The following is an 11838-nucleotide window of genomic DNA, read 5'->3' on the forward strand; positions in this document are numbered from 1 at the left end:
AAAGTACCAATTATTTAAAGAACATAAAAGGCACTTGTAATGTCACGAATAAAAAAAGACTTAAATTGGCAATAAATTAATTGAAATAGATTTTTTACAATATGGGTTAGTTTTTCATTGATTTAATGCTTGTGTCCCTCAAGCGATGTTAGTGTGAATCTTATGATCGGAGAAAATCCATAATCGTAGAATGACATCGCTCGAATTTAAATTAATCAAATTCATTCGATTTTTTAATGGTAGATGGCACACATCGGAAATACTATTACACTTAAATTAAATAAAAAATTTTAAATTAACCTTTTTTGGGAGAAAAAAAAGAAGGGAGAAAAAAAGAAGAAGGGAGGGTTGAGTGAGATTGCGATAACCCCCATACTTGCCACCCCTGACATGAGTAGGTGTTGCGCACCAGAAAAAAAAGTACGCTTAAATTAAATAAAAAGTTTAAAATTAATAATTAAAAAATAAAAAAAAGAAGGATGGGTGAGAATAGAAAAATCAGTCCTACTTGCCCCTTCATATGGAGTAGGTTAGTTTTTGACTGATTCAGTGGTTCTTTCCTGAAATAATATTTCAAATTCGAATATTATAATTGAAAAAAACCAATGATTGTAAATCGATATTCCTCGAATTTTGATTAATCGGATCCAATCAACTTTGAATGGTAGATGATACACACTGGAAGAACTATTTACACTTAATTTAAATAAAAATATATATAATTAATCTTTTTTTGAAAAAAAAAGAAAAAAGAAAAAAGGAGGATGGCGTGAGAGTGGAAAAATCCCCCAATATTCTCCCTCTCCTTTATGTGAACCAAATTTAAATTAATACATAAAATAAAATGTCATTATCGTGTAGGCAATATCCATGATTTAGATACCAAAACCATCCTTTCTTTGAAAGGCAACTTTCTCGACTGATGCAGAATTGTTTCATTACGAAGTCTGGCCCCGTATTTCTGTACCAGTGGAGTCGCTCGAAGTCATCCCAAAATGGTAGGTATCAGGTACAATTTCCTTTAGTCATCAATTTTCAATAGTGCAAAAGCTCAGTTCATCCAAACAATTGGAATTCGATGTGAGAGTGATTCCCGAGCAATTCCTGAAGACATAATGGCAATGGTTGATACTGCTGGTTCCAACGGACGTCCTGGTACTAACCAGGTAATTTTCAAGTGGTACAGCCCAGTAAGCTTTGTAACCCGAATGGTTTATAAGCTTTTGTGGAAGCATACCTGACGACCCTCATGCACACAACAAACATCAATCTTAAGTATAGACAATTAGAAGCTGGCTCTCACTTAACAATTTCGACAGTTTGCTAAGTCACTTTAAAGGCAAAGATCCAAGCACTTTACAATGCTAAGCTAACATACCTACCTTCACCAATTGAAACTAGCACACAAAGATACACCCATGTCAGCATATGACACAGACTGATCGTCGTCCTCCAATATACTTCCCCTACAAGTTACATACAATGGGGCCATCTTTATTATCCAGAGTTAGAGACCGAGGCGATTACTCACTTGGATGTTTTACTTGGACTGTCACAAGTACCCTGGTGCAGATCCAGTCGGAGTTCTCCCACTGAGCCCGAATTTGCTTGAGCTTACGTTCGAAGGAGAGGCCTGGCCATTTCTCTCGGCAAGCTCCCTAACACGGGATAAGATAGGGGCCGGAATTGGAGTCACAGCATGTTTCCTCGAGTTCATCTAGTATTAGAGATAAACATGCAGTTGTTAATTGAGAGAAGCAAGTATAATTTGATTAAATGGAATCAGAATCTAGTGATGCAGGAAAAGCAAAAGCATAAACTCGGGAAGTTCATGACGAGAGACAAAAAGAGAAGCAAGAAAAATAAAATGAGCTCACAACCTGACAGAGAACCTAGCCTAATGAGCAATAAATGACATAAAAGCAAACAGCGACAATGCTAGAAATTATAGGACTACTTTTATTAATACTAAACATAGCCAAGAATGTCTGAAAATATTGCTAACCAGATCTGTAGGGGCTGAAGCAAAGTTTGCTGCTTTCAGCAGGTTCCTCCATTTGTCCTACAAAAAATGAAACATATTCAGCACAGAAATATTTGGGAATCGACTTTCTTTCAAGCAGAAAATAATTTGTTTTATACCTTAAGGTCAACAGAGGTGCGGTATGAATATGAAGCAAATGCAAGACGTTTGATCTCGGACCACCTCCCAGCTCCATACCTGGAAACACCATCAACTAGCTTCATCACTTCAGAGAGAGTCCAAGCTCGATGGTGTTTTCTTCTCATTCCTCCTTTTGCCGTCGGAACAGTTACCACATTATCGTTGGAAACATCCTCAGATGAGCCTGAATCTCTTTGGGTCGTATTCTGGTCTCCCTCAGTGTTATTTGTAACCGCGGTGTGTCCATATATCTCAGATTCCTCCACAAGCTGAAGGCAGAATAAAGTTTCAAGTTAGTAATCCTATTTATAGCAAACTGCGTGATATTATCACATTCCCATCAAGGTTATCCTTTATCAGAGTGAATCAATTGAAGTGAAGGTTAATTGAAGAATGTAATAAACCACAGATACTCTTAGGGATATACTAGGAATATATATGTGATATCTTCTCACTATGGAAATCTCAATGTAACCTTAAACTACGATGAGTATGAATTTATCCCTAATAGATATAATATTTGAGCTCCAGTTCGCATTTATATTATTGCATTGATAGGATCGTCAATGTTTGAAGCTTTGGACCCAAAAACAAGGAGATTAAATGCCAATTACAACAATATAATGCTGTCAATGCGGGAAAAATTGACAAGCATAGCAAAGTTATCCTCAGACCAGAATCCTTAGATGGGAATTCATATGATCCAGATTCAACACCCCACACAGGGAAATGGAGAGATACTAATCTCATTAACTAGAAAATGCACCTGCTTTGGAATAGAATTGACTCTTGCATAATTGTTCCCACCCTCATTAGCTGATTGATAACTATGAAGAGCCTTCTTCACTATCTTTGCTGCTGCTCCCATACTGCTATGATGGAATTTCTACAAAATACAGCAAAGAATGAAAATCAAGCTGATCGTGTTATTCTGATAACTTTGCCATTGCTAGTCCTCTAAGGTACTAAGTCCAAGATATAAGTTCAATCTCTTTGCAGGTAAAAATTCTGAGATATGTATTTGAAGACCATAACTACCCGGACCTAGAGATACCAGTTTTCCCACATAAGATAAATAGAGGCGTTATATGTAAGCCAAATAGTAAAATTGCTAGATTATTCATTGAATTGGAAGGGAGAAGTGGTAAATTGATGATAAGATCTATATTCAAGAAACGTAACTACCGAAACCGAGAGATGCCATATCAGAAGCTTAGTTTTTCCGCATAAGACAAATGGAGGCATCATATACAAGCCAAATAGTAAAAATGACTAGACTATTCATTAAATCAGAAGGGAGAAAAAGGTAGATTAGTGATGAAGTAATCCATGCTTTCTAATAAAACAAAGTTGTCAAACTTAAATGACAAAAAGAAGTAGTCTAATGTATTTAAGCCTCGTAAACAAGAAAATGAGATTGAGAATTCATGAGTACCATAAGGCTCATAACATCTTTCCTTGGCCGGCTTCTTCTGAGTCGAGAGACACATGGCACTTGAAACCCAGCAAAAGAATCCAGCCTTGTAACAAATGTTCTACTATCAGAACGGACACTTTTTGTGGCATACGATTGAGGAGAGCCCTGCCCAGAACCCCTATATGAACTTGTTAGCCTGCTAGTGCGCTCTCGGGATTCTACATCTGAAAGTTCTTCAATATATCTTCTCGTTGGCTTCCGCATTCTCTTGGCAGTTGCTTCCTCCTGATTTGTGCCATCCGGTTTGTAACTATCAACTAAGACATGAGATCTCAATCTCTTAGCAGATACTACTTGAGAATCTTCCTCATAGTTAATGTTCTCAACTGCTGAGGATTTGTTGCTTTCATCCATTGCTCTAACTGGACCAGAAAATTTAGCCAGACTACATTCTTTCTTAGAGTTTCCTTCATTTCCTGTTGTCGGTACTTTGTTATCTTTTATGGTGAAATTTGTCGCTGAGACATCGCACGAGTTGGTCAATCCCATGAGAATTCTCCTTTTCAGCCAAGCCTTGTCCTTGACAGTAGTTTCTCGCCCAAATGTAGCCCTAAAAGTTTCATGAAGTTCTCTAATAGACAGGTTATCGAGGCAAATTTCTCCCTTTAGTTTTGAAAAGTCGGGCTTCGAACTGCCAGAGACAGCAGCAGGTGACAATTCACTTCCCATTGGATCTGGAGGATTGGAGCATTCTCCAGCATCGCTGTATCGGATAATATCCCTGGCATCTGAATTATCCAATAAAGGAACAGCACTATCCTACAAGAGAAAGCATTGCAGTTTCTCATCAGTGTGAGGAAGAAAACCAGACCGGTTGGTCAACCAGCTCAGATTCAAATCAGCAGAATAATAAGTCGAGATAAAAGGAGATGATCTTCTTGTCTCCCATATATTCTCTAATAAAAGAGATTTTATAGCACCGAGAAAGGATCAAGAACAATATTACTAGCCCAACAAGCTAGAAACCTACGCATAAGTGTCCACTCGTCATAGGATAAGTAAGCCAAGTAGAGAGGCATTGCAAGTTGCAACTGACAGTTACAAAATTATCAAGACAGGGTAAATTTGACAATGAAATACTGAAGTAGAGGTCCTAAGCTTATTGCCAAAAGCAGAAAAATGCTCACAAGATTGAGGGTAAGCTCATAAAAGAACAGATACACTCATTGGATGGTTCCAATGCAAAAGATTAACCAAACTGAAGACAAAGGTTTAAATATAAAGGAACTTCATTATTTGAAAAAATGTTGTTGATCTTCTCGCGAGATTTTTAGGGTGTGTTTGTTTTTTAAAAAATTTTCAACTCAACTCCACTTATCTTCAATTCAACATCACAATCATTACATTTTTTAAATTTTTTAAATTTTTTTAACCATTCAATTCAATTTTTAATATTAAATTCTCTCAACTATTCATTACTTTTTCACAATTCAACAACATAATCATTACTTAATCATTATTTTCTCTCAATTATTTATTACATTTTCACATTTTTTCTCATAATTCAACAATACAATCATTACAAACCAATTAAAACCAAAACTCAACTCAACTTAACTCTAAATCCAAACGCACTCTTATAGATTGATACAACAATTCAATTTACCAAGATCTATATAGTAACATGTGCACATCCATAAGAGGAAGTTCCTAAAAGCAGTTACTGATTGACTTGTATTTAATTGAAAAAGGGGCGGTCAACTAGTGAGAAAGCAGACCAGTACCTGAACCATTGCATCTATGTTTCCTGCATCAGTTTCATCCTTCTCACATTGTAGAAAACCTGACATATATTTCCCAATAAAGCATTAGAGGATGGCCAGCCAAATGTTGCAAAAGTTTTCTTTTTTCTTTTCCACTCTCCTTTTGAAGCATTATTATGAAAATCCAGTGGTTCACGGTTACATTTTGTATGTTGTTTCTACGTATATATAGTCATTGCAACTCTTCCATGAACAGAGGGGGAAAAGGAAGTAGTATCGATACAAATAATCATGATTGAAATTCAAAATAGAAAGAAAAATTAAGACAACATACAAACATCATGAAACTAAAGGAGATGTATAAGCCATCATCCTTTCTCTAATCACCAAATTGTAAAATAAGCTCATCTAGTAACACAGGTAGATAACTGGGGTTTATTCATGTAGAAACCTGAGCTTTCTAACAGGGTAGTTGCGTTAGAAGACTCCTCAATGGTGATGCACATGTTTTTGTCGTTGTCGTTAACAATGTCCATGTCGATACTTTCATCTTTAAGCAGATCTGCCACTTCCATGATTTCATCATCTGTGGCAGGCACTAGGCTTCCATCACCTTCAACCTTCAGTTCAGGAGATATATGACCAATAATGAATCAGAATTCAACTTTCAGATCAGTCAGCACACAAAAGTAGCCAACAAAATTCTGAAGCGGCTTTGACAAGTTGTATTGATATATGTAAATGATCTGCACTATTGTCGCGCCGCCAAAGTGATGTGATAATCTATATTTGTAGAGCACTGGATCTGCCTAACAACATCGGAGCTAGATATGCTATGTACATCAATTCAGAAAATAAAGTGCTCATGCAAAATCCGCAAGAAATTCATCTTATGAGTGATATAAGCAGCACTTTTCTTTTCCAATTTTTCATCCCGATTCCCACCTCAACTAGAAGAGGAGATGAGATGGAAAATAAGACAGTAATACAGATAGAACAACCGAATTATCAGATTCCCAGCCCTTTTATACCAAAAAAGAAAAGGAATTACAGTGACATTTCCTACAAACTTATTAAGGGGGATACAGAACATTGGTTGCTGAGAAAACTAAGAACTGAAAAAACAAGTATGAGGGAACCATTTCTCTTGGAAAAACAGATTTTGACTTGGATAGGTTGAAAGCTAAATCAAAACAATACCACTTCAAAGATAAATTCCATCACAGAGAAAAGATTACCCGAACAAGCTTGTAGACAACCGGGTCCTCAGCCTGTTTAGGTGGAGATGTGTCATATATAAACTTTTCGATTTCGCTGTCTTCGAACTTTCCGTCGTCACTCCCCTCTACTCCAACCACTGTTTCCATGGAAAATCCACCACATGCAACTAAAATACACTAAACTGGAAGCTCAAAAGGTGTAAACACAAAGTAGCATGTGAATCGTTGTTCAATCATGCAGCTCCTGGATCATCACCAAACAAAAATGGAAAACAAAAAATTACACACCGCATAGCAGAAATGAACATTACCCATTTCAATTGGAAATCACAATGCATATTGCATAAAATCCCACGCATTTAGCAATTCAGAAGTGCTCAAGTCCATTAAATTAACTTGTCCAAAAACAAAAATTCATCAAATTATACAACAATCTGATAGCTCATGAATTATCACTCCGAAGGAAGAAGATCAAGTGCTGAAATCCAATCACGCATGCATCCCAATTACAGAACCATCAAGAATGAGCATACAGAGCACACACTCTGATCAATGCAAGTTCCACAAAATTAAGCCAAGTGAGCACGCGAATGCGCAAGAAACCGATCAACATTTGCAGCAAACTCGCTCAATTTGCATACAAATTACATCATAATCGAATAAATAGGACAGTTAGTTCAATGCAGCGGAACAGTCAGTTCCCCACTCACAGTGTGACTTTGGACGCTGCCGAGTTGACTCAGTCACCGCTGCTGATGAGGAATCAACAGAAAGTGATGTACCGGTGGAGCTGAGCTGAGCTGAGTTGAAGAGCGAGTTTCGAGGAGAAGGAGAAGAAGAGCAGAGAAGCTTCAGTGGCACGAAAAGGAATTCTTTTGGGATAAAAATCGGATGCTTTCTTCGGATTTTCATCGTTTTAGGGCTCAATATATTTTCGATTTGACCCCTATAGTTTGTAATCATCTCAAGAATGCTCTTCGTAGTTTTACTTTCCTCGGTTCAACTCGGCCAACTAAGGTGACTACCCTCTCATACTCTATCCATACCGCCTAGACCGTCAGGAGAAATGAGTAACGTTAATCATCACAAAATGGGCGATGAATGGTGGATTCGACATTCGTCACAATTCGACCTTAATCTATGACTGAGTATCAACAATGCATTTTTTAATCGAATCCATGCTACGACATATGTCATACAATTTTAATATTAAATGCTGACAGCATAAATGTTATTAGTATGATTTTGTTATATTACTAAGGGATTGAGAAAGATTCGCAGTCTTCATCCTCAAATGGTGACCACATTCTCGTCAATAAACTCCGACTGCATTTGTGTGTTTGGGATTCGGTGACAAATTATAAGGAAATGGTACGGTATCGAACCGAGAGAACATTTTGAGACTTCATACGAACTTTGGGGGCTAAACTGAAGTTTATATCTTTTCTCTTGCTCGCTTTTCTAACCAGAGGATTTATGAAGAAATTTTATTCTCGCCGTTTCGGACTCGAAAACTTTTCCCAACTGTAATCAATAATTCCTACGGAATCCGCCTGTTCGAGTCTATAAAGGAATTATCGTCTGCACCAGCAGCTCTGGCTCTCTTCATCCTCGTACCCGATATAAAGCTGGGAAACAACAATCTCTTGTCTCTGATTGGTGGATTTTGACTTTCTAAGCTTGAGACTGGTGCACTTGATGCAGGGAATAACTGCTCCACCATGCGGAATTTGCCGTACGTGAACTTTTGTCCGCCAATGGAAAGAAAGATGACGCCGCGTAATTTTGACTTTTTATATGTTTTTCCGTCAATTTAAATTTGAAAAGTTACTCCAAATATTTTTATTTTCGGAGTTTATTCTCATTCTCAATAGAAAGTAGATTTCTTTTCTTTTTTTTTCCCTTTTTTCCTGATATATAAAATAAGGAAAAAAAATCCACCATGTTATCTCAGGAGGACTGCAAATTCCATTTCTTCGCAACAGATTGTCCTGTTCGTAATGTGACTGGCTCAAACTATTTGGTCTTTGATTCTGCAGTAATTTCGATCATGGCGGTGATAGGCAAGATGGAGATATTCGCTTGCTTATAAGTTATGACAAGTGCAAACAGTCCGATTTTAATCGACTCGAGATGTTGCTTGGTTGGTTCGAGATAAAGCGGAATAGAGCACCGGGGATTTTCACCAACTTTTTCTTCAAAAGAACGGCCGATGGATGGCTGTCTCTGAAATTTTCTTGCCATGTTCGTGATCCGAGCATGGAATGCACAAATATCAGTTTTGAAGCATGCATTGCTCTGGTCGATATGTTCGATGATAAGACTACAGAACCACTGTCTATATAGAATTTACATCTGCAGAAAGGACATGTGACCTTGGCACCAGTGAGATCAAAGGCTGGAGAAGCTCCGATGACTGATCGCATGTCTTGCCGGCTTCATGCGATTAATCCAAGGGTTACAGCACCTGTGCAGTCAAAATAAGTATCATGTTAAATCAGTAAACGAAGCACTACATAGAACTCTCTCGAGATCGATGGAGACAGCACTCAAGTCGGTCTTGTTCAGATGTAGCGGACGAGATCTCAGTGTTTCAAAGAAGGGATTTAGTCCTGCAGTTTGCGTAAGATGACATATTGACACATGATTGACAGCAGTTTAAATAGACTCGCATAGCTCGGTCACGGAAAATGATGCGATGCTTGGAGCCACCAAGCTTCGAGAGCTCGACAGTAGCTCAAGTAGACCACTCTCTATGCATTATGCATACAATACTACTGAGCACGGGATCCACTGGGAAAGGAAATTAGTATAGCTATGCAGGTAACGAGGGAAACTAGAATAACAGAAGCACTCCGTAGCCAGAAGCCGAGGAGATGTCGCTCGGCATTTTAAATGCCGTCAGAAAGTGCCACAGAAGAAATATCGATCCATATCTTTAATCCCAAGAATCCAGAAAAGATCACATTGAAGCTCAGCTCACATAGAACTTCGACTTCGAAACAGATCACGTTGTGATTATCATAAGCTTTTAGCACATCTTCTACAGAAAGATACACGGGCTATAGAAGTTCGTTTTGGGGATGACTCCCCACCCAAACTCCTGAAGATACTTTAGATATAACATGAAACAACAGTCCAGAGAGATGACTTCAAGCATCCCGCGAATTGATTATGAAGTAATGCATCATACCTTAAAAGGAAAAAACCCGCATTGCATTCTCATAACTTCGATCTGCAAGTTCTTCCGTGGACATTTCAAGTAACCGCGCAACGTAACTAAGCACGGGTCGGACATTGGCAGGATGATTGAGCGATTCAGTCCCTGAGATGTCCGAAGACGAACTTTCTTCACGGGACCCAGAGTCACTATCCAGTGGAATCAGAGGTTCTAGCTCTGACTTGGGCAGTGCATCAGGTGCATCTGATTCCAGAAGAATTCTCTCTGGCGGGACTGCCTTCAGCATCCTCTTTGCTTTCGATTCCTTCATTGACATGAGAAACCCCGAGAATGAGAAGTAAGCCCCCAGCTCCGCAAACTGAGGGACCATCTCTGCCGAGCCCAAGTAGGAGTGGAGCACTACGCCGCAAGGAAAGGGCCCGACGCTTTTCATAATGCCAAGGACATCCGCGAAAGCACGGACGCAATGGACTGAAGCCGGTCGATTCAGCTCCTTCGCAAGCTCCAGCTGTCGCTCGAACACTTGAACCTGATCGTCGAAATCGATCTTTTTCCCATGAGAGCCCTTATCAAGCCCGATTTCTCCCACCGCGGCTGTGGGAGTAACCTCGAAAAGCTGTTTCAATGTCTTGAACCAGTCAGGGCTCCTGTCCAAGACATACCAAGGATGGAGTCCGAAGTTCGGGACAGTACAGGGGAAGTCCTCACTCATCTGCTTTACCAAGTACCAGTCTTTCTCGTGGACCCCATTAACAGCAAACCGAACTACGCCGTGATTGCTCGCCAGTTCAATTAGTCGGGGTGCCCTCGCGAGTATCCTCGGGTCTTGCAAGTGGCAATGCGAATCAAACAGTTTCATTGCTAAGGTGGCGTGAAAGTATCCAGGAGAAAGCAGCAATCTTTAATCCAACATGTTCTTCAAACAGTGCTCTGTTCGAATACGAAGGACTTCACACGTGATGCCAAATTTGCAGAGCCCGACAGGACAATAGAATACATAGAGATCATTGAGCAGACCGGCGAAATGAATTATCCCTAGCCATCGAAATCAAAAGATTTCACCCATTACGTTTCGGGATGATTACGTCAGTCTGCTGCTGCACTGTATATGCGCAATTGAAAAACGGAGACTTTCAGAGGGACGACGTCAAAAAGCCTGAACGAGATAATAAATTAAGATTGTCGCGAAATTATGCTCGGAAATGGCGGAAAGAACCCGGATACGGAGACACCGACGGACTACAGTTGGAGGAGAAGACGAATTTCACGAAACATTTGGGAGCAATTGAGGTGAATGAGAGCCCACGAAGCTAGAGGAAAAGACTGCAAAATCAGAATAGATGAAGGGAGAGAGGGAGAGAGGGAGAGAGAGAGACACACTCGACAAGCCGAAGAAGATGATTAGCAGCAGGTTGGGGTCGCCATCCTCCGTAGCAGCAAACTTCTTGCTTTCATGGCCAACGTTGATAGCCGAGGGGACGAGCCAACCGCCGCGACACAGTATGCTGTCCTCTGATATTACCCGATTCAGTTTCGGTCAGTTGAGGAATTCCTCATTACCGTCACCAAAACAGATAACATAAAGAAATCATTCCATCGGGACATTACGCTATATTATTATATTATAATATATTATATATCGTATATTATATATAAAAAAAAATGATTACGATCCGTCTCCACCACCAATCGAGTGGACTCGATTTCCCCACTCGTCGGACCACCCTCTTTTTTTTAACTTCTTTATTTCCAATTTTTAAGTTTTTTAATATAAGTATATAAACTTTTAATTGGCACACCACTTGATATTCGAAAGTCCTACGAACCGAACAATTTATGTTCAAGGAGGATTTCTTTATTTTCTTTAATTTCAATTTTTTATTTATTATTTAATGTGAGTATACAAATTATTTTTTTCGAGCAACACCACCTAATAGGCTAATATCTGAACGTCAAACGAATCCAATTAATATAAGCTTGAATATGATCAATCCACTAAGAAATAAATCTTACTCTCCAATTACAACATTAAATCACCTAAAACTAATAAACGTAAGTAAAAGGCCCTATTTTAAAGTATCATCAATTTAAAT

The 11838-nt window shown here is 39.0% G+C and overlaps 2 protein-coding genes across 7 annotated transcripts; both read right to left on the minus strand.

Annotated features, from left to right (window-relative positions):
- Window positions 1-1250: 1250 nt before the first annotated feature.
- Window positions 1251-7491, minus strand: LOC116200848. Of its 3 annotated transcripts, none has more exons than XM_031531782.1 (9): window positions 7275-7491; window positions 6583-6701; window positions 5796-5964; window positions 5366-5424; window positions 3600-4400; window positions 2931-3050; window positions 2143-2433; window positions 2006-2062; window positions 1251-1717 (listed from the first exon to the last, which is right to left on the minus strand). In XM_031531782.1, the coding sequence occupies exons 1-9, from the start codon at window positions 7474-7476 to the stop codon at window positions 1553-1555; spliced, it is 1983 nt and encodes a 660-aa protein (XP_031387642.1). In that variant the 5' UTR covers window positions 7477-7491; the 3' UTR covers window positions 1251-1552. The 3 variants fall into 3 exon arrangements, with proteins under 3 accessions (XP_031387642.1, XP_031387644.1, XP_031387643.1); XM_031531784.1 differs by having other exon boundaries at window positions 1320-1717; window positions 6583-6808; window positions 7275-7432; XM_031531783.1 differs by lacking the exon at window positions 2931-3050 and having other exon boundaries at window positions 1320-1717.
- Window positions 7492-8826: 1335 nt separating this feature from the next.
- On the minus strand, window positions 8827-11337 carry LOC116201026 (uncharacterized metal-dependent hydrolase YabD). 4 transcript variants are annotated; one of them, XM_031532091.1, is made up of 4 exons: window positions 11126-11337; window positions 10962-11055; window positions 9758-10847; window positions 8827-9031 (listed from the first exon to the last, which is right to left on the minus strand). In XM_031532091.1, the coding sequence occupies exon 3, from the start codon at window positions 10602-10604 to the stop codon at window positions 9759-9761; it is 846 nt and encodes a 281-aa protein (XP_031387951.1). In that variant the 5' UTR covers window positions 10605-10847; window positions 10962-11055; window positions 11126-11337; the 3' UTR covers window positions 8827-9031; window position 9758. The 4 variants fall into 4 exon arrangements, with proteins under 4 accessions (XP_031387951.1, XP_031387952.1, XP_031387950.1 ...); XM_031532092.1 differs by lacking the exon at window positions 10962-11055 and having other exon boundaries at window positions 9758-10780; XM_031532090.1 differs by lacking the exon at window positions 10962-11055.
- Window positions 11338-11838: the final 501 nt, after the last annotated feature.

Source organism: Punica granatum, chromosome 3, assembly GCF_007655135.1.
Source record: "Punica granatum isolate Tunisia-2019 chromosome 3, ASM765513v2, whole genome shotgun sequence".
Lineage (NCBI taxonomy): Eukaryota > Viridiplantae > Streptophyta > Magnoliopsida > Myrtales > Lythraceae > Punica > Punica granatum.